The 22,416-nt window shown below is 32.0% G+C and overlaps 3 protein-coding genes across 3 annotated transcripts; 2 read left to right on the top strand and 1 right to left on the bottom strand.

Moving 5' to 3' along the window:
* The first annotated feature begins 1,514 nt into the window (after positions 1-1,514).
* LOC104888770 (uncharacterized) lies at positions 1,515-12,381 on the top strand. The gene is made up of 6 exons (XM_010673841.4): positions 1,515-1,759; positions 8,537-9,111; positions 9,602-9,785; positions 9,949-10,013; positions 10,501-10,711; positions 11,690-12,381. The coding sequence occupies exons 1-6, from the start codon at positions 1,589-1,591 to the stop codon at positions 12,029-12,031; spliced, it is 1,548 nt and encodes a 515-aa protein (XP_010672143.2). The 5' UTR covers positions 1,515-1,588; the 3' UTR covers positions 12,032-12,381.
* A 751-nt stretch (positions 12,382-13,132) lies between these two features.
* Positions 13,133-18,665, top strand: LOC104888778 (uncharacterized). Its single transcript, XM_010673853.4, has 6 exons — positions 13,133-13,465; positions 15,518-16,116; positions 16,392-16,575; positions 16,690-16,754; positions 17,181-17,391; positions 17,999-18,665. Exons 1-6 carry the CDS (start codon positions 13,277-13,279, stop codon positions 18,350-18,352), a joined length of 1,602 nt encoding a protein of 533 aa, XP_010672155.2. The 5' UTR covers positions 13,133-13,276; the 3' UTR covers positions 18,353-18,665.
* A 270-nt stretch (positions 18,666-18,935) lies between these two features.
* On the bottom strand, positions 18,936-21,070 carry LOC104888787 (actin-depolymerizing factor 10). The gene is made up of 3 exons (XM_010673865.4): positions 20,914-21,070; positions 19,945-20,210; positions 18,936-19,264 (listed from the first exon to the last, which is right to left on the bottom strand). The coding sequence occupies exons 1-3, from the start codon at positions 20,914-20,916 to the stop codon at positions 19,114-19,116; spliced, it is 420 nt and encodes a 139-aa protein (XP_010672167.1). The 5' UTR covers positions 20,917-21,070; the 3' UTR covers positions 18,936-19,113.
* Between the last annotated feature and the right edge of the window lie 1,346 nt (positions 21,071-22,416).

Raw genomic sequence — 22,416 nt, 5'->3', positions numbered from 1 at the left:
CGGATTTTTTTGACTTTGGGTGGGCTATGGGCTAGTCAAAAACGACTTTTTAGTCTATTTTTTTAGCCCGACCCGTTTTGGCCCGCAAAACCCGCTAATTTAGGCCTGAAATAGCGGGCTTTGGGCACAAAAAATTGGCCCGAATTTAGGCTCGGCCCAGCCCGACCCGGCCAATGGGTAAATTTTTTTGCCACGTCCCGACCCGGCCCATGATCACCTCTAGCTGCTATTAATGTTTTCGTTCATGATAAGCCCTTCTTTTTCTTCTTTTTGCAGCTTATAATCTATTTTCTTACTTTTTTTTTTTTGCTTTTTCGCTGCTTTCAATAAGTCTCATCTAAGTGATGGCTTTACTACCTCTTTGTGGCTTTTGTAGTCGCTCCCTTCACAATGGGTGTAATAGTTGGTTTCTTTGTTTGTCAGTGGGCTTTGGACCCTAGATCCAGTTTAATGTAATAGAATTTCGCCTACAGTCGGTTGAATTAACTCAGTTCTACATCAAATTTACATCAGATTGTTAGACTTCCTCGTGGAAGACTATCAAACAACAATGTAAAAATGGGTATTTTGAAAGGTTAACATTAATCATTATTCTTGATTTCATTATAAAATAAGTATCATTAACATTAAACGCCATGTATTTTTTAACTCAATTATTCAACACCCAATCACTTTTGAAGTAGCTTACTACACTTTTTTTGGTCATGGAGAGTTGAAAGCTGAAAATTCAGATCTAGACCCTAAACTAAATAAAATTCTCCCTCGTTGCTAAACTTCAAGAATCAAGACAACAAAAATATTAAAAACTAACAAAAGAGAAACATGACATAAGAAAAACTCGAAGTTTCCTCAAATCATGTCAAAACTCAACGTTAGAGCTTGAATTATTATAATTAAACATGATTTGATCACTGCACTTAGTTAGTAGAGTCTTGTGAGAAAAGTACTCGAAACTTATAACCGATTTCATCTACATCACTGTGATTAATCGCTTTTCAAAAAAAATCAAACAGGATCCCCATACATTAGGACGACTTATGTGCCATACTACCTCCGTTTCTTTTTAATTGTTACACTTTGACATTTTACACTATTCACAAATTGCACTTTGACCTTCGTTTGTGATTTATACGTGAATAAAAACATAGTCATGTGGGATCTTGTTAGATTCGTATTAGTATGTATTTATTAATATGTAGTTTTTATATTTTTTTACAAATACAAAATTAGAGATATAAAGGCTCAAAGTAGTACATCAGCATGCGTGAAAAGTGTAAGTGTAACAATTAAAAAGAAACGGAGGTAGTATTATATAAAACCTCTTTCTACAAAATAAGTTGCATATATAAGTCTATGATTATTCAACTCGCTATTATTTTTTCTACTTCTTTCACTCCAAAGACTATTCAACTCGCTATTATTTTTTCTTTGACAAAACCAATTATATAAGCCATATTTATGTGCTCATTAAATTGACCATATCACATCAGATATAAGTTGCATATATAAGTCTATGATTATAGAGTGCCTAATTTATTTTTTACTAGCTGCTCAAATTATACATACTGAAAAACAGATAGAAAAAAAAATGGAAGACTCTGTTTCTTCTCCTCCAAAAAACACTTCAAATGATGAGAAAAAATTATGGGATTATCTCAATTCCGTAATTTCATCATCAAAATTATATAGATTTTCAGCTTATTTGCTTCTCTTCTTTATTTTCATATATATGCTTCTTTTGACTCGATGGTCTGATATTGTAAGTTAATTCCTCTCTCTTTTTTCCCTTTTCTCTGTTTTTCCTCTGTTTTATTATTGTTAATTTTTTTGGGGTGTTTGAATTTAATTTTGATGATTTTAGTTATATGATTGAAATATTTAACCATGATGATTAATACTGATTTTGAGTGCATGGTGAGTCTTAAATTTTCAATCATTAATTCTATCTCCTCATACTAAATTCCTAGTATCACAATAATATGACATGTAATTTTGTTCTCATAATATCATAATAATATTCTCTTATATCTCAATATATCTAATTTCTAATATCTCTAATAAATTTATAAGTTTCATTAAGTACTTGTATTTCTTGATCACGATTATTCTTTTAAGAAAATTCATATCCCTGATTCCTTATTTGATACTATAGTATTACAAGTTTTATTTTTTCTTACTGTTTATCAAAGGTATGTTATACTAATGACTATGACAAAAGGAGGATCTATACAGATATATAAAAAGGCATTCATGTCAATGAATTTTTTTAGAAATTGCGTAGAACAAGGATTGATCCCGAGACCTCAAGTACATATACTAAAGTCTTAACCACTAGGTTAAGTTATATCTAGTGTTATTATCATAAAGTATTATATTAATAAATGAATTTTTTTTTATCGGGGACATAGCACAGGCCTAATAACTAGCTTTCTTTTTATATCGAGGGAAAAATACTACGGACTACGTAGGTTAATCCTATGGGCTATGGTAACAATAGTACAATTCAGGTGTCCTCCCCTTTTATTTTTATAGTTTAATGGTAGCTATCGGTGAGAGGTGATCATTGGTCAGGCGGAGTAGGACTTTGGCCAAAAAGTGGTCGTTTTTTGGGCCAAAGCCTCGGGAAGTGAAAAATACGAGTCTCCTTATAATTGGTTGCTAATTTGTTCGTTGATTGTAATTGTTCTGATACCACTTGAAACAGTTTAAAATTTACTTTAGAACAAAATCCGTATAAAGTTTATTTGAAAGTATATATAAAATATAATCGACTAATTCTTTAATATCTCTAAAACATATTATAACAAATAAATTTTTATGATTTTTTTTATCAGCTAATAATTAAAAAGAGTTCAACATGGGTAGAAATTAGGAAACTTAGCTTGTTGTTTTAGTGTACAACTAAAGTTGTACTTTTTCATTGTATTAATTTATTTTAGGTTTAGAATATAATAGCAAGTTTATAATTAGTTTTAGCCCATGTATTATATGGGTTCAAAAACTAGTAACATTAGTTGTAATTCATGGTTAATGGTTTTTAATTACTCTTTGTTGCTCTGGTCTCGGTTTGTTCAACTTCAATTGGTTTGGTATTAAGGAAAAGTAGTCGTAACAAAACGTGTAAATTGGAGATACATTTACATTAACTTTTTCTAGAGCACCCAATAACCAATTAGAAATTTAGAAACAAAATAGTCGTTGTGGACTGGTGGTCCATGTTTAATGTTTTAGCCGGGACGTTGCTAAGGATATGTCATATGTAGGAGTCAAGAAGAAGAATATGAAAGTGAATAAAGAAAGGGTATGAATTTAGTGGTGTTAGGATATCAAACTTCAGTTGGTCCATGTTTTACTGACGTAAGGAGAACCTTTGGTTGTTGTAATTAGCAATTTTGGTCATGTTGGATAGTTTTATTTTATTTTTTTATTAGGAAAGATAATTGGTCAGAAGATCAATCCCTGTTAGGCTACTAGCATGTAGGCAGTGCCGTCTTAAACATTTTGAAGGCCCTGTTCAAATCTTAGGATTAGGCCCTTAGTATAATTTTTTTGCAACTTATATGATGAAAAACTTTTATAATATTACAATTATATATTTATGTTCTTGCAAATTGAAAAATCAAAATCTCAAACTCATTTAAAATCGTATATAACAACTCAATATAGAACCAAGTTATTAATAATGTTCTACTTAATTACAAAGATAACATTAATATTTTTCTACCTTACAAATCTTAGTCAAACTGAATAGAGAAAAGTGGAATTGTTGTATTTAATTCGGAACGGAGGAAGTAAAAAGAAAAAAAGATTTATGTGATAATTTGATGAAGTATATGAACCTGTTAAAGAATTGAAAAAAAAAGTAAAGAAAAAAGTGGAGAAGTAAGAAATGTTGAGAAGATGAGTGGAACTCATGCTCAGATTCCAATAATATTCCAAAAAGAATTAAAAAAAAAGAGTAAAGGAAATAAGTAAGAAATGTTGGAGACATGAGTCGAACCTGCGCGCTCAAGACTCCATTATTTGAGTAATAAAACCAAAGACCACTCTGCCAACCTGTATTAGTTGATTTATTATGCGCCATAAATGTATTATATTCTTTATCTTCCAGATTTGGGGCCATAAGATATTGGGGGCCCTGTGCTATTGGGCTGTTTGCACAGCCTAATAGCCGGCCCTGCATGTAGAGCACATCATCTCAAAGGCTGGGTACAAAGCTAAACAGTCCAGAATTAAATGTCCAACATATTGTTGGGATGATGATTCAAACCCTAGACAATGCCATGGTGGTACTTTACTGAGCTACCATCTCTCCCTCATGTTGGATAGTTTTATGTATTAACACTTTATGATGGATTAGCTGATATGTACGCGTTGGAGAGAGGAGACGACTTTCATATGGAATATGGCCATGTTTGGCAATTAGCGGGTATCTGTTAGCTGATTGTATTAGCTGATTTTACTATTTGATTATATTAGCTATTTGTATAAATATGTTTGTTGGTAGATAGCTGATAGCTGATTTTTAATTAATTTTTGGAAAATAACCAATAAGGGCATTGGCTTAATATGTTAGGTTTAGGAATACCTACGTAAGGGTAGTAATTTTAGAGAAATTTAGGACTTAAAAGTAATTTTTTCTTTCATTCTCAAACCTTTAATATCAAAAAGCTCATCCCCCAACTTGTTCAAAAGAGCTTTTTGTTTCCAAAAAGCTGTTTCAAAACTTCTCTTACTAAACACTCAAATTAGAGGATTATTGACTAGTCAAATCCTCTAATATAACCTTGAACCTCTAATTTTTCTCCAAACCTCTTTTTCCAAACAGGGCCTATAACATTTTTATGCTTATTACATTAATATTAATCATATATAAACTAAAATATTAGTGATCAACTACATGTCGGAGACTCGGAGGAGAGTTGACCACATACAAGTTGATAGAGTTTTATCATTAAATCAATTGGTTATAAGTAGAGTAATCGACCAATTTAATTCTCTTATTATTTCTTCAATATGGAATAACTAATTGATCCATCGTGCAAAAATTTATTGGATGAAAGTGGTGGATAGGGTGGGTGTTCGTAACAAGAGAGAGTTGTTGAATTCAAGATGTGGTCGGTCAGGTATTGACCGGAGAGATGAGAAAACAAATGGGTAAGGAAGAAAATGTTTGAGTAACCTTAGGATTGTCAACCCTTTTAGACACATTAGAATATAATATTAATATGCATGTAATAAATGAGGGGAAATTAATATAAAAATAATGTTATAATGTATTTCTAACCAATAAAAATTCAATAATAAGAGGGTTGACAATCCTTAGGATCACTCAATCAATCTCCGAGTGAGGGTCTTAGAGTAATGATATTCTTCTATTAAGTATTACTCACCCAATAAAATATACTTCCTCCGTTCCATAATAAGTGAAACACTTACTATTTTAGAACGTTTCAAAATAAGTGAAACATACCTTAAATGGAAAAAAGAAAGTTATAAAATGACAAGAATACCCATCACAAACTTGTGTGGTTTGTTTTTCTCTCTCCTTTTTTTTGATAATGAAAAGGGTATTTTATGACTTTTTGGCTTTTGAAAGTGATGTTTATTAAATCTTGTGTTCAACCCTATGTTTCACTTATTATGAAACAGAGGAAGTAATATTTTGTCTAATTAAGGGTGTGAGGAAAAGATAAGAATTTTTTCCTTGAATAATGCAAAAGTGGGTTTTAATTCCCAAAATATGTCCAAAAAAAAAAAATTCCCTGCGTACGGTCTACGTAGGACGACACGCGAGAAACTGATTTTTTTTTTTTTTTGCCCACATAAACCGCTACTCTGAGTAGCGGTTTACTTGGGCAAAATATTGCAAGCACAAATCAAACTCTGCTACTTGAGTAATGAACCGCTACTCGAAGAAGCGGTTTACACAACACACACACACACACAAATTTTTTTTTTTTTTTTGTTAACCGCTACTTCAAGTAGCGGTTTTGCTTAAGTTGAAAAAAAAAAAATTCTCGCGTGTTGTCCTACGTGGACGGTATGCAGGGAATTTTTTTTTTTTGGGGCATGTTTTGGGAATTAAAACCTACTTTTGCATTATATAAGGAAAAATTTAAAAGATAACTAAATTATCTTGAGAGAATAATATTCTTAAAGGAGTCTATATTGTTGATCTTTCCTTGTTTTTACTAACCTTTCATACGCATTTAGGCTCCGTTTGGTAGGGCGTAAAACGTTTTCCCGGAAAACTGTTTTCCTCTATTTTCAGTTTTACATTGTTTGGTTGGCAAAAGAGTGTAAAACAATTTTCCCTTGGGGTAAAATTACTCTCCCAAGGATGGAAAACCATTTTCCTTTCAAAATGAAGGGCAAACTATTTTCCTTCTCTCTCTTGTACACTCCTCTCACTACCTCCTTACTTTCCCTTTCATTTTCCCTTCATTTCATCATTTTTTTTACATCGAACCAAACAATGGAAAACTAATTTTGGAATTGTGTCTTCCATTGTAAATTGTTTTCCATGAAAACCATTTTACACTGAAAATATTTTACGCCCTACCAAACGGAGCCTTAGTGCATAGGCCACATTAGATCACTAAAATAGTCAAAGTTGCGCTTATAATGCATGCTAAGCTGATGGTAACGTCACCCAATAGGGTCATTTAGCTTATGCTATCGTCGTGACTTGTGAGTTCGTTATATGTGGATAGGATCATATAACTATAAAAGAGCACACGAAGTACAATCATCTTGTAACTGATATGGTGGGAGCTCCCTTCGTGTGGAGGGTCGCTTAACCTTTCTTTTTTCTTATCTTTAAAAAAAATATAACTATAAAATATATCGTTGGTCTTATAAGAGACCGTTTAATTTTAACATAAAATTAGGCATGGTTTAAGCCAAATATTAAGAGGAGAACATGCCACCTTTTTAAATATAGTGACTAGTTTAATCTATTTAGGGATCAGGTTAATCTATTTTGTGGCCAGTTTAATCTATTCAGTAATGACATTCTTTAATCCATTAAGCGACTAGTTTATTCCGTTCGTAAAATTACGAAGTTATTTTTTTGAAATTATCTGTTGTAGTTCGATAATCAAGAAATAAAGAAAGGAGAAGAGAAGGAATGACAAGAATAGTGTTGGGTTACAGTGAAATGTAATGAGCTTGTTAGAAAAATTCAATCTTGAATTCGTAGACGGCTTATGATAATAATTTGTGTAAAATATATTGGTTAAAAATATCTAGATTAATTAATACTCCATATATGGACTATATCAGAATCAGAGATATACTCGTGGTTGTTGCTTTAATATCCTCCTTTGTTGCATGGGTTTAATTATAGGATATTTGAGTAATTTACAGTACTAGTTTATAGAAGTACCTTCAAAACCTTAATAGTTAAGACATTGGCTTTGGTTGGAGAACTATTTTAGTTACTTTAAATGATAATGTTCTAACATATTTTAAGTGCTAAAATGATTAGTAGTGTTTGGATTTTGGGGAGTACTTAAAATAAGATTTCAGGTGGTTAAATTACTTAAATAATAAGTTAAAATATTTACCTTTTTAAAATCAGGTGACTAAAATTTTTTGAATGTCTTTTTTAAATTTTGATAACAACTAATTTTGCCAAAATAATTTATCAACTTAAGCAACTAATTTTGCCAAACATTTAAGTTAATCAGCTACCTTATTAATTTCAGTTTATTTTATCAGTTAAACTTATCAATTTGAGTTTATTTTGACATAGCATTGCCAAATATAGCCATTATAAACTCCAAGGGTCCAAAGAAATGTAGAATGTGCATGTCATAATTCTATCTATTTGTCGTATTTTTAAAAATTAGGTTAACGTTTTGTACTTTCCTAACTAGTTATTAGGCTCGGGCTATACGCCGGGTAAGAAAAAATTTCATTTATTAATATAATACTTTATGATAATAACAGGGCCGTCTCATAAAATTAGGGGCCCTGTGCTAAATTAAATTATAAAAATTACATTTTTTTGGTGAATAGGAAGAGATGGGAGGGTCATTAATGGTCTTTTTTGGAGAATAGGAGGAGAAGAAACTACTAACAAAAAAATTTTAAAATTTGCATCGAACATTACACTCTTTAAATTTGAAAATGAATAGTTTGTAATTAGAGTTAGGTTTTTTTCCCCTTTAAAATGACAACTAATAGAACTGGACCCCTTATATTTTGGGGGCCCTGTGCAGTTGCTTGCCCTGCACAAGGTCTTAGCCGCTTATGGATAATAACACTAAACACAACTTAGCCTAATGGTTAAAACTTTAGTATATGTACTTGAGTTCTTGAGATAAAACCCCTACTATGCAATTAATTTGTATAGATTCCTATATTTCCCTCTATCTTTTTTGGTGTGAATGATGAGGGGTGTATAACTTCCAAAATTAATACTTAGAACACTCTCTTAATTTGATCATCACATATGTCGAATCATACTTCTATGTGTTAAAAATAAACATGCACTAAACTATAGAATTTATTGGTGTATTTTCCTCAGACAAGTTTAGTAACAAGCAGTAGCAGATTCAACTTCTCAATGTTCTACAAGAACAACAACCATGACTACCCAAAAAGAGACGAGTATCTCCTCAACTGTACTTCAAGCAACATGACACTTACATGTCCTGCAAACTATTTTCCTCCTAAATCCAATCTCACATTCACGTCGTCGTCGTCGTCGTCGAACGAAACGTGCCCTGAGTACTTTCGTTGGATACATGAAGACTTAAAGACATGGAAGAAGAAAGGAATCACAAGAGAAATGGTGGAGAGTTTAAAAGATGTGGCTCATTTTAGATTGGTTATTGTTAATGGAACAGCCTATGTTAAGCAATATTCAAAGGCTTTTCAAACAAGGGATGTGTATACATTATGGGGAATTTTGCAACTTCTCAAGTTATACCCTGGGAAATTACCTGACCTTGATTTTGTGTTTCAATGCCATGATCAAGCTTCTATTAAGAAAGCTAATTATAAAGGAAAGAAGGCTGCTTTTGCACCTCCACAATTTCACTATTGTGGGGATGATTCCACTTTTGATATTGTTTTCCCTGATTGGTCATTTTGGGGCTGGTAATTATTTCATTAATTACTTTAAATTATCTCACTTTTGGAAGATGCATGCTAATAAACGTTGCATGGGACGAAAAAGTCGTACGTACTACATTGTCATGACAAGTAAGGTTATTTGGAGAACTGTTCTCTGCCGAACATTTTTTTTTTTTTAATTCTATGTTCAGTAGAGAACCAGTTATTCATTTAACTATGGATTTTGTCATGCACATTGATAGAGTATAAATCTATTCATGTGGCCTTAACCATCAGCTTAAGTTGATGGTTAAGTCCCCAAGAATAGATTTATACTCTATCAACCATAAGCTTAAGCTGATGGTTGAGGTCCCAGGAATAGATTTATACTCTATCACACATGATAGATTATCAGCTAGTACGATGGTTATTGTCACATCCTATGCAACGTTCATGTATCATAACTGCTTTCTTTAATCAGTAGTATTCATGTATATATGTGATATGCTAATATGATTCTAGAATAAAATTTCAGGCCGGAAATTAATATAAAGCCATGGGTGCCATTGAAGAAGGACTTTAAAGATGGTAACGCCATGAAAAACTGGACTTCTAGAAAGCCATATGCTTTTTGGAAAGGGAACTTGCATACTGGTGCAAGATTAAAGCTTGAAAAATGCAATTCTGTAAATGATTGGAATGCTCAAATTGTTAACCAGGTAAATTATCTTAGCTTCAATGCATTGCTTAGCAGTTTAGTTAGTTGTATATTTGCTGTTTACATATATGTATAAAGATTGTTTAGAGATTATATTCTAAATAGTAATTATGAAGTATATTAATTTGCTATATATTGCTAATTAAAGCAATGCACTTTGCCAGGATTGGAACAAGGAAGTAGCAGAGGGGTTTAGGAATTCTGATTTGTCAAAGCAATGTGTTCATAGGTAGGTCTTTAGAAGCAATTTAATATTAATTGTTGCCCCCCCTTCCCCTACAATTCTAGGACTTTGCACTGGGTCTGAATCATGATCCCAACGACAACAATAAATTGGGGAATCTCTCTCTTATAGTGACAGTGAGCCTTTCGGCTTGTTGTCTTCTGAACTATTAAGCTTTGTACACAGTCTTGGAGCTAATGTGCCCTGTAATATCGATCATCGGGTCCCATCTCTCCTAATAAAAAAGCAAGGATGAATATGACAAGCTTTTTTGGATTTTGGAATTCATTTTTTTTGAGCTTTTAAATCATCATGGGTTTTGTGTCAACTCCAAATCCAAATCCAAATTCTGGTGTATTCCAAATAGTGTATTTAAGTCATATTCTGAATTCAATCAGACCATTGATTTGAATTTAATTTGGATGATTTTTTTTCATTTTTATTTTATTTTTAATGAGATATTTAATTTTTTATATATGAATGTTGCATGCAGATACAAGATTTATATGGAAGGAAATGCATGGTCAGTGAGTGAGAAATACATTCTAGCTTGTGATTCCATGACCCTTTTAATAAACCCTATTTACTATGAATTCTTTACAAGAAGCTTAGTTCCTATGAAGCATTATTGGCCTATAAACCCCCAAAACCTATGCAAATCCATCAAATTTGCTGTTGATTGGGGCAACCACAACACGGACAAAGTAAGTGACAATGTTTTCTTTATCAAATTTCGAGTCATTTGCTCGAAAAAAATAAATCAATGACCGATTCCCTTTCTTTTAGTTAGATTCAACTCCTTATAATTCGTTAATATTATTTGATGGTAATTGATTCTCCCAATTTGTTATCTTTCTCTCCTCTTCAAGTAACAAAATCCATTACTTGCTGGCAATAGTTAAAATTTATTTCCATTCTTTGACTTGAACCAAACACTCAATAAAGATAGCAATTATTTTTTATCATTCCCCTTCTCTATTTGTTTTCATTCCCTTTCTACTCCATATCTTGAATCAAACGACCTCTTAGTTAATTTTAGAACTAATAATTTAAATAGGTCAATTTAAAATGGAGGGAAAACTATATTAATTTCAAAAATTATTAAAAAAGACGGTCTAATTTTAATATAAAAGTAGACCTAGTCACTAAATGAATTAAATTAGTCATAGAAAGAAATTAACCTAGTAATTATTAGACTAAATTTTTTTTAATACTAGACTTACCATTACCTAATTTTAATTTAAAAGTAGGCGATCTCTTACAATACAAACTCTATTAGTTTAACATTTATCCTTAAATTATGAAATAAAAATGATGTTACATTTTTCTAACAATTATCATTGATATGGAGTATAAATTAAGAAATACTTCCTCCGTTTCTAAATAAGTGCAACATTTGCATAGTGTTTACTATTCACAGTTTAAACTTTAATTAGCTTTGGTGATTTACATTTTAGGAAAAACATAGTCATGTGGGATCTTGTTAGATTCGTCTGAATGTGAATTTTTTTAATATCAACTTTTTATAATTTTTACTTATTGATAATTGAAGATATTAATGATTAAAATAATACATTGGCAAACGTGAAAACAAGAAATGTTGCACTTATTTAGAAACGGAGGAAGTATAAACTAATAAAATTGTTTGTCTTTTTGACCTATAATTTAAAAATTTTACACAGGCACAAAAGATTGGAAAAGAAGGGAGTAAGTTCATATTCGAGCAGATAAAGATGGAATATGTGTATGATTACATGTTTCATGTGTTATATGAATATGCAAAACTACTAAATTATAGGCCCACCGTGCCTGAAGGAGCAGTTGAGCTTTGTTCAGAGAAATTTGCCTGCAGCCCACCGGGCTTGGAGACCACGTATAAGAAGGAGACTATGGTTCATGGGCCTTCAGAACGAGGCCCATGTAAACTACCCCCGCCTTATGATTCACGCACACTTGAATCTCTTCGTCATCAAAATGCCAAGATCAAGAAACAAGTTGAGAAATGGGAAAAAGGGAGTAAGTGAGGAAGAAGAATTTTGATTGTTGAGGATGGTATTGTAGATTGGTGGAGCCGAATTTTACAAGATTCCACGAGAGTAGATCTTGTTGCTTATATGTCGATTAAATCTTATAGTCAAAGTTTCTCTCTTTTCAAATGATACTTGAAGTAGTAACATCGATTAGGAAAGAATTTAGTAAAAAAGTTGGATATCCTTTTATTGATAATTGCTAGGTTAAATTGTAATTTACTAGAGGAAAAGAACTCCTCCTGTTATTTTTGTTCTTTAATGTAATCATCTTACGCCAAAAACTATTATGTGCATATTCAAATTCTAGATTATGAATACCACTTATTATAATTTTACCAACTAAACTACTCGACATTCACTTATCAACGTCTAATAATCTATACCATCACAATCCCACATCACGGAAGCCGTTTAGTAGGGCATAGTTGGGGGATATAATTAAACCAATCAAGAACCAAACTAAGTTTGGCCTATTGGTTGGAATTGTGTCTACAAACAAGAATGTTAGGGGTTCAATTGGAAAAATTGACGATAGAGGTCTCAACTTTGAGTGATAATTTTTAAAAGTTCTAAACTATTGATTAACCTGTGTAGGTCCCAATTTTAGGGGTATTAACTTTTAGCGGGTCTTAGTGACTTGAAACTGACTTAATAGGTCATAACTTGTAAAACTTGGGTCACACCAGAAGGGTTAATTGAGGGAGGGAAGTAGGAACTAGGTGAGAATTTAAAAAAAATCGTCAGTTTTAAGTCACCGAGGCCCGCTAAAAGTTAAGACCTCCTAAAGTTGGGACTTACACAGATTCATCAATAATTCAAACCTTTTAAAAATTATCGCCCAAAGTTCAAACATTTATTGTCAATTTTTCCGGTTCAATTTCCAATACGGAAACTTGAGGATAGAGACTTCCTTACCCTTCCCCTTATTCTCAAAGTGTCTAATCTACTAATCGGATCAGGTCAACCTGAACGAAATTCCGATCCGATAATACAATTCATTTTACCTATTTCAAAAAAAAATAAAATTAAACACAATCAATATCCTCCCCATACCTTAGGACCTCTCCAAAAAGTACCAAAACTAAAATCTTTAACTTCTTGTTTTACTCTAAAGAAAGTTGGACCCTACCTACAATCTTATAATACAACAAGTGGATTAGTATACTTGTATAATTATAAAATTTCTCACTAGTTTTAAAAGTAATTACTACAAGTTGCTTGAAATCAAAGGAGAGAGAGATGAAACAATCTAGCTCTTCTCCTACTACTACATCTACTTCAAATTATATGATGAGTAAATTCTGGGATTCCTTCAACTGGCTATCTTCATCAACAAGATCAAATTGGTTTTCTGCAACAACAACTTCTTTCTTGCTTATTTCCTGCTTCCTATGTACTCTCCTTTTTACTCAATGGTCTCATTATATTGTAAGTCATTTCTATCTTTCTTCTATAATTTTTTTTCCATATTTTATCTGTTCATAAATCATAATCCTTTTTTCTGGGTAGAATTTCTTGTTAAATGTGTAGATTTGTTCTATTTAATTGAAAGAAAATCAACCTAAGTTTAAATATCTGAATTTAAATATAATTGAAAGTTCAAATTAAAGCTCTTTTTTAGTGGATATTTATAAAGTAGATTGATTTGTGTATCAATAATTGAATGTAAATAACAAGAAAAGGGTTAGATTGAAGTTACTTTTATGTAATGCTAAAATCTAGAAAAATGACTACATGAGTTTACTTTGTTATTTACTAAAAGAATTTTACCCTTTCCAAAAATAGAATTATGAAGGAAAAAAAAGAAGTACGGCGTTGAGGATTTTCAGGGTATGAAGATCGAACAACAGTGTTGGGATCTTTGATGTTCTTGATTGGTGAAAATTTTGAGAGTCGTTGGCCACGTGACGTGATGCTATTATTTGATTATAAAATTAAAATAGCAGCTTTTTGTTGGTCCAATAAATAGATTTAATACAATATATGATTGCAAATTTGCAATTGGTTTGTTCAAACTAGAATATCTTATTAGAAGCTCAAAATCTCCTTGTAGATAAGAGAGAGCTTAATTTGGTTTAGTTAATTAGGATATGTTGTCTTTGGTATAAAACAGTTGAATTGAATTGAATTGAATTGAGCTGAATTGAAATGAATAGTGAAATGTGAAAGGAGAAGTATTGTCCAGAGCTGAACTGAGCTGAACTGAACTGGACCGAACTGAATCGAACTGAATTGAAATAAACTGAACTGAAATTAAGATGGGGAGAACAGACCCTTAGTAGTTAGTACATAGTAGAGGAACCCCAATATCTAAATTTAGGATTGAATTCTTTTTACTATTGTAACGTTTTGTTCACTTTATTATCGGTTCTTATTCGAAAAAATAAGTTCAGATAACAGTCCGATTTGGTAAATAGAATTTAGTTGTTAGAGTTTAGATCTTTTTGTTAGAGTTTTTAACTTTTTTTTAGCAGATTTGAATGCTGACTTGACAACTTTTTTTTTATAAACGTGTTTGCTAATAATTAACTGATTATTAAAAGTTTATTGCCATTTGTTTGTTTGAAATAAAATTTTAATACATTATGTGTGTAATATTATTATTAGAGGCAAAAAAGTCATTGAACATTCTTTTACCTAATCCTCTAAAGAAAAAGCTCGTGTTAGGAGATTTTTCATTTTGAGAGTGTTTATTCCAAAACTGTCTTTTAACAAAAACCCCTTTTAGAGTTTGACTAGTCAAAATTCTAAAAGTGGTCAAAAACTCTATTTTTGCTCCAAAATTCTAATTGCCAAACACCCTCAAGGTCTAATAAGTTCGGATAATTTCAGTTTAAGCTTCAGTAAGGGTCTGACACTATCCCAAAATAAGATCGTCTAATATGTTTTTATAAGTTTAGTTCAACTTCTAATACTCTCAAAATAAATTCTAATAAATTTAAATAAGATTAAATAAGGACTAATAAGTTCAGATAAATTCAAGTTTGTTGAGTTCAGTTCATATGAACAAAAATAAATTGAATAAAACTCATTCTACCTCAGTGATTTATGTTGCTTTCTATACATTATAGTGGCAATGAATAATATAGAGGTTTCTTTGGAAGATGGGTAATAAAAAACAGGATATGCAATTATGCATTAATGTAAAACTTTTTACATACATTGACATGTAACTTTTGTATTTTCTTTTTTTTTTACTCAGCAATACTTTTTTTTCATCAACTCCAATGTAATTTTTGGGTATGAGAGGTAGAGAGGAAAAGAAAAAGGCGATATGTAATTGGAGAGAGATAGAGAGAAAGGAAAAGCAAAAGTAGAAAGTGTTGCAAGTAATTAATTATTTATCTTTTAGGAAAGTGTTAGTAAAAAAAAAATGGAGGAAGTATATCATTATGACTAACTCTTTTACATACTTGTCACCTATACTATACTAATCAAATAAGAGTACTAAGGCTTAATTTTATCTTTTTTCTTATGAAGTACTTTCCTCAATCAACTTCAAGCAACTCAGTGTCATTGAACAACTCAATAATAGGAGTATTCTCCAAGAACAGCAACAACCATGACTACCCAAAAAGAGATGAGTATCTCCTCAACTGCACTTCAAGCAACATGACAATAACATGTCCTGCAAATTACCCTCCTAATTATGCATTCGATCGCAACAATTTCACATCAAATCAAACATGTCCTGAGTACTTCAGATGGATTCATGAGGACTTAAAGACATGGAAGAAGCAAGGAATTACAAGAGAAATGGTGGAGAGTTTGAAAGAAGGTGCACATTTTAGGTTGATTATTGTGAATGGAACAGCATATGTTAAGCAATATTCAAAGGCTTATCAAACAAGAGATGACTTTACATTTTGGGGTATATTGCAGCTCTTAAAGTTGTACCCTGGAAGATTACCTGACCTTGATTTAATGTTTCAATGTCATGATAAACCATCCATTAACAAGAATCAGTATAGTGGATGGAGGACTTTCTTTGCTCATCTTCAGCCTCCCCCACAGTTTCATTACTGTGGGGGTGACTCGACTTTCGATATTGTCTTCCCTGATTGGTCATTTTGGGGCTGGTAATTATCACTTCATCACTTTTATCGTCTTATATAGTTGATATCTATGAAGCACGGAAATGACTGGATAGATGAGGTTTTTTTCGAGGAATATTTTTGTTTTTAAAACTCCAACCATTTCCATGCTTTTGAAACTTAGAAATAGCCAAAACATGAGGTTTTTCTTATTTTGAACAAGTTTTTATCTCCGAGACTCTAGCTAACTTGTTTTCGTGTAGCTTATTATGTACATGACACGTATATCATTACTCGTTATTTATTATCATTTCTTTTAGGCCAGAAGTGAATGTAAAGCCATGGGTGCCCTTGGAGAAGGATTTAAAAGAAGGTAATGCATTGAAGAATTGGACATCAAGGGAGCCTTATGCATTTTGGAAAGGGAATTTGCGCAATGGTCCAAGACCTAAGCTTGGGAAATGCAATTCTATAAATAAATGGAATGCACAAATTATTGACCAGGTAAATTCATATTTCTTTAATTGGGTTGGGCCTTCGTAGGTGGGCCTCATACTTGTCTACCTGGCCCATTCACTACCTCAAGATGCTAGTAATAAATAATACAACTATTATCAGGATTGGATCAAGGAATCAAGAGAAGGATTCAGGGACTCAGATTTGTTGAAGCAGTGTGTTCACAGGTGTTTTTTAAAAAAATTCAACCTCTTTCTCCTTTTTCTTGCTCCCTTCTGCATGAAGTATATGTTACTGTGTTAGTATTATTGTATAGATTCGCGTCGTATAAACCTGGTCCACAATAAACTTATTGCATATTAATAATGTCTAATTCACCATATTAATTTTTATGCTTACAAGTGACATTTTTTTATATTTACATAAGTTTTAGAAACAAATTACCCTTTTATGAGTTTAAGGGACCACTTTGCAAAACCGCTAAATACACTAACGATAACAACAAAACGTAACACTTATCTAAAAGTCAGTCCGGGTTAAAACAAATATCTACGTGGACGGGTCTATACAAGAATAATTGTTCTGTGATGTAGTATTAAGCATAATGGTGCTAATTAATTTGTTAACTTTTGGTGTTGATTACACTGCATTAGGTACAAGATTTATATGGAGGGAAATGCATGGTCTGTTAGTGAGAAATACATTCTAGCTTGTGATTCCATGTCCCTTCTTATAAACCCGAAGTATTATGATTTCTTTACAAGAAGCTTGATTCCTATGAAACATTATTGGCCCGTTGACACAAAACACCTATGCAAGTCTATCAAATATGCTGTTGATTGGGGTAACAACCACATTAACAAGGTAAGTGACTATATATGTTTCCTCATAATAATTGGTCTATCACTTATATGGTTTTGAAAGCTTAGACTTGGTATTCGTTTAGTTGGATGGAAAACATTTTCAAATGAATAATAGTTTTCCTTTGTTTTGTTTGACTGAAAATTTAATATGCTAAGAAGGAGAAAATGTTGAGAATGCGAGACTGGAGGAATCCAACATTCTCTAAATTTTGGACGAAAATGTTTACAAAGTAATGTAAATCTCTTTTCGATTTCATGATTCCTTTAGTTGGATGGAAAACATTTTCAAATGAATAATAGTTTTCCTTTGTTTTGTTTGACTGAAAATTTAATATGCTAAGAAGGAGAAAATGTTGAGAATGCGAGACTGGAGGAATCCAACATTCTCTAAATTTTGGACGAAAATGTTTACAAAGTAATGTAAATCTCTTTTCGATTTCAGGATTCCTTTTTAAATCCCTTATCTAACCAAACAACAGAAGATAAAATTGTTTTTCTCGGAAACACTTTTCTCCAAAACAAACATAGTCTTAATCTTTTTCAAATTCAATAATATCTATCTTTCATTAATATATAACCCTGATTTAATTTAATGAATATAAAAACAGGCCCAAAAAATTGGAAAAGAAGGGAGCAATTTCATATTTGAGCAAATAAAGATGGAACATGTATATGATTACATGTTTCATGTGTTATATGAATATGCAAAGCTATTTAAGTATAGGCCCACGGTACCTGAAGGAGCAGTTGAATTATGCTCAGACAGATTTGCATGCAGCCCAATGGGCTTGGAGGCGACATATAAGATTGAAACCATGGTAAATGGGCCTTCTGAAAAAGGCCCATGTCAACTTCCTCCACCATATGATCCACTAACACTTCAATCAATTCGTGATCAAAATGCCAAGATCAAGGAACAAGTTAAGAAGTGGGAACCACCTGACACTTGGTTCAATTGGTAAGGAAGTTCTTCCAATTTATTCAGATATATCGGGTACAAAGAAACAGTGGTAGAAAGATAATTTTCCTATTAATTGAGGCTCGGCTCGGCTCAGTTCGACTCAACTCGACTCGAGTTTGAACTATTGTAGTTGGATATCAGGTAGTTTACTAAACGATAGACCCAATTTTGATGTGGGAATAGAGATTAAGCTGATGACAGCATTGTAGATTAATAGATGATTCAGATATATGGGCTAATTTTTGTGTATCATAGTACTAACTGATAGCAACAAATTGATCAAAACTAATAGCCATCTTAATATGAGCAACAAATTGGTCATAGTTAAATCGTTGTTGCTTTAGATATGATGTCTTCTTTGTTATGGGATTGTAGATGTCGTTTGACTTATTTTTAATGATATATCTTACCTTTTCGGCTTTTCGCCATAAACAAATTATGAGTCAACCTAACTGACATACGATTCGGATAAATTTATCATAAGTTTTCCAAGTACTCAACAAGAGAGGCATCTAACAATAAATTGTTCTACATGATTAAAATCTTATTAGTACAAATAATGAAACAAATTTAGTGCTTTAATACAAATTAACAAACACAATAATTGTCAAATTTGTCAGAAATCCTCTAAACAAGACACACATATAATTTCCCAAAAGCATTTCTCAACAATCACTACACTAATAAAAAAAAAAATGGAATTTTTCTTTGAAAAAATAAAAAAATTGAAATAATTTCAGTGACCATCAATTTTCCTCCCAATTAATAAACTCTGCCTTTAACAATGTCAAAACTCATTTCACTGGGATCTGTAGCTTGTAACTCAACTTGAATGCCATCCAACTCTCTCTTGAATCTGTCCTTTGAGCTTGCATACAACATCTTACTTCTCACTCTTGATGCGTCTGGTGACCTACATAATCCATCAACCCCATGCAATTCATCAATCATAATAACTAAGTATAATAGTTATAAATTGAAGAAATATTTAGTTAGTTAATTAATACTTCTTCGGTTTCTTTTTACTTGCAACAGTTTGACTTTCACACTTGTCAATGCATAATTTCAACCATCAATAAGTTTAATTACCGATAAATAAAAATTATAAAAAGTATATATTCGGAAAATATACATTCAGACGAATCTAACAAAATCCTACATGAATATGTTTTTCCTTAACTATAAATCACCAAACATAAATTAAGTAGAGTTGGTGAATAGTGTAAAAGTCAAACCGTTGCAAGTAAAAAGAAATGGATGAAGTACATAATGACCATTATATATATGTATAAAAACAAAGGTTTGAATATAACAAAGGAAATAATGTGAATGAAAAACATATACTAATAATATTTCTGTTTCTTTTTAATCTACACAGTTTGACTTTCACACTTGTCAATACAATATTTTGACCATTATGAATAAGTAATTATAAAACGTATATATTTTGAAAACGATATGTTAAGACGACGTAATAAAATCTCACGTGATTATGTTTTATCTGAAGTATAAATTATAAATGACAGTTAAAGTGAAGTGCATTGTGTCAAACGGACGTGGTATATTATATACTATATATATGTATAGATTTACCATGCAAAGAAGAAGATCTTGCTCTTTTGACAATTGTCTTTGGTAGTAAAATCATAATCATAAACAGCATAACGACATTCATTAGCAGGCAAAGCATTGGCGAAATCTTCATAAGTTTCGTCTGGATTTCCAATCTTCTCTACCATCACTTGTTGCTGCTTCTCCTCTATCTTAAACACTATGAACCGATGATTTCTTTTGGCTTTCAACTCCATAAACTTCAATTTGCATTCATCATTTACTGCCATTCCTGACGCTGCGTTTGCCTAATTATATGCCAATTCAAATTAATTATCATTCATATAGCATGATTAAGATCACATTGCATTTTTAACTACTAAAGTCAACTAACTTTAAACATGTACTTGTAATTATGTTAGTGTAATTAATATTGGTAATAAAGATAATTAGGCAAACTAGTTACTTTGATAAGTGCAGTGCCGGATTCAAAATATGTATTAAGTGGGCTCAAAATAAAATTACTACCTTTTACATGGTTCAAACAATTAAATTAATCATAATATTTACAAAAATCTCAAATTGTATAAGGAAAAAAATCCAAATTTTTGGGGTCAACTGGCCCCACTAGGCCCAACATACCTCCACCCCGGCTGATAAGACGGGTATGTAAATGCATAGTGTATCCCCTACAATTTACATTATTACAACCTTATTATAAGCCCCATGAGATCAAACTTATTAGCAAATAGTTTTGGTGGATTACAAAATGAAATGTAATATCATATACGTACTTATTTCTAGGTTTTTTTTTTCACAATCCCTTCGTAGAAAGTGAGATCAGAAACATCTTTGTAATAGAGGTTACACGTAGTATATAATAAGGTTACAGGTGATGTAGCATATATATGGAGAAATATATTCAATTTTATCAAACAACAAGTTAAAAGTATACAAAATTTAATTAAGAGAAAAAAACAATAGCAAGGTTATTGAAGATCAGAGCATTACCATGTTGAAAACCTATGTAAGCAAAGGGCACGATTGAATGCAAAGATAGATAAAGTGATATGATGAGAGAATTATTAGAAACAATGAAATGAAAATTTGATGAATATTTCCCAGGAAATACAAAATTTAGAAGGAAAAGGAGGAAGAGAGAATTTTAAGGGAGTGGAAAATTGATTATATAAATAAAGGGTGATGGAATAATTTATTTTGTTCTTCATTATTATTCTATGTTTTAACTCTCAAGGAATGGGAATGCAGTATTAGGATTATGCTTCCCACGTTGTTCTTTTATTTGATGGAAATAACACACCCATTTTTTCCTTCCTAATAATTCCTTCTACTTGCATATTTTCTAAATGATTTGGCCGTCTACCTTAAAGGAGGTATCGATAATTTTAGGGATCTTCTTTTCTTTGATGACCTTTGCTTGTTATTTATCTCTATTCTATATGTGAAGAGGGGTAGGACACCAAAATATTAAAATTCCTAATTTACCTTCAATAAATTAACTCCTCAATACAACAAATAACAAAAAAAAAAAAAGAACTCCAAAAACTACCAAGTAATCTAAAAAATATAACCACCAATAAAATCCACAATTAAGGGGGAAAGGTAAATATAGGAGAATTAATTTATAATCTTTAGGAAAATTTTGTAAATGTTTTTTAATAAATCTTCGCAATTAATTTAGTTTTGATAACGATTTTGTACGCATATCGTGCGTATAAGACTAGTATAATTATATGAGAGGATATTCATTCATTGTACATTTTGGTGTACCGGGCATAACGAGATATCAATAGTTTTAGGGGTTTTTTGCTTTCACGATATTTGCTTATATAATATATATGGTACTCCTAGATTTGGGCATAGGTCGGGTTGAGTCTGTTTATGAGCTTGGTCCGTAGACTTTGGGCATCGGCGGACCGTGTCGAGCCTGAAATTTTTAGATTTTGTCCACGGGCCTGCGGGTCGGGCTCTTGCCTCCCCGTGAACCTGAATCGTGGTGTACGTTGTTTTTTAGTTTTTTTTTGGCAATTTTAGACTAAAAAACAAAGAAAAGGGGCATTCGGCTCGTGGGCCAGCCCACGGGCCATATAGACGGACTCGTGCTGGGACAGGTCGGAAATAAAATTTCTTGACCATGGTAGGCCCACGGCCCATATGGCAGACAACAGGTTGGGCCTTGAGCGTGCTCATGTCGGGCCAGTCCGCGTGCTAGCTCGGCTCATGTCCACCTCTGGGTACACCTAATACCATTTTTTGCTCATATGGAGCTCTTCCTATTTGTTGGAGTACAAGGTGACACTCAAGAAAAGGATGGTTGAATTGAGTGTCAAAATCTAATCGATTTTCGCAAAAACACTCATATGATACAGTGCCTTACACTGTGATTCATTCGTAAACTCGCTTTTAATATTTTTGCTCAGACGAAATGAAACCAAATAACAAGACACAAGAATTTAACGTGGTTCAATCTCACATCTGAGATCTACGTCCACA

The sequence above is a fragment of the Beta vulgaris genome, chromosome 1 (genome assembly GCF_026745355.1).
Source record: "Beta vulgaris subsp. vulgaris cultivar EL10 chromosome 1, EL10.2, whole genome shotgun sequence".
NCBI lineage: Eukaryota > Viridiplantae > Streptophyta > Magnoliopsida > Caryophyllales > Amaranthaceae > Beta > Beta vulgaris.
This window is presented reverse-complemented; position numbering and strand designations above follow the sequence as displayed.

Coding starts and splice junctions, on each gene's coding strand:
- LOC104888770 (XM_010673841.4), top strand. CDS start 1,589: ATGGAAGACTCTGTTTCTTCTCCTCCAAAAAACACTTCAAATGATGAG. Junction 1,760..8,536: donor TGACTCGATGGTCTGATATT/GTAAGTTAATTC, acceptor TATTTTCCTCAG/ACAAGTTTAGTAACAAGCAG. Junction 10,014..10,500: donor TCAAAGCAATGTGTTCATAG/GTAGGTCTTTAG, acceptor TGTTGCATGCAG/ATACAAGATTTATATGGAAG.
- LOC104888778 (XM_010673853.4), top strand. CDS start 13,277: ATGAAACAATCTAGCTCTTCTCCTACTACTACATCTACTTCAAATTAT. Junction 16,117..16,391: donor GATTGGTCATTTTGGGGCTG/GTAATTATCACT, acceptor CATTTCTTTTAG/GCCAGAAGTGAATGTAAAGC. Junction 16,576..16,689: donor ATGCACAAATTATTGACCAG/GTAAATTCATAT, acceptor AACTATTATCAG/GATTGGATCAAGGAATCAAG.
- LOC104888787 (XM_010673865.4), bottom strand. Junction 19,265..19,944: donor AAGATCTTCTTCTTTGCATG/GTAAATCTATAC, acceptor TGGATTATGTAG/GTCACCAGACGCATCAAGAG.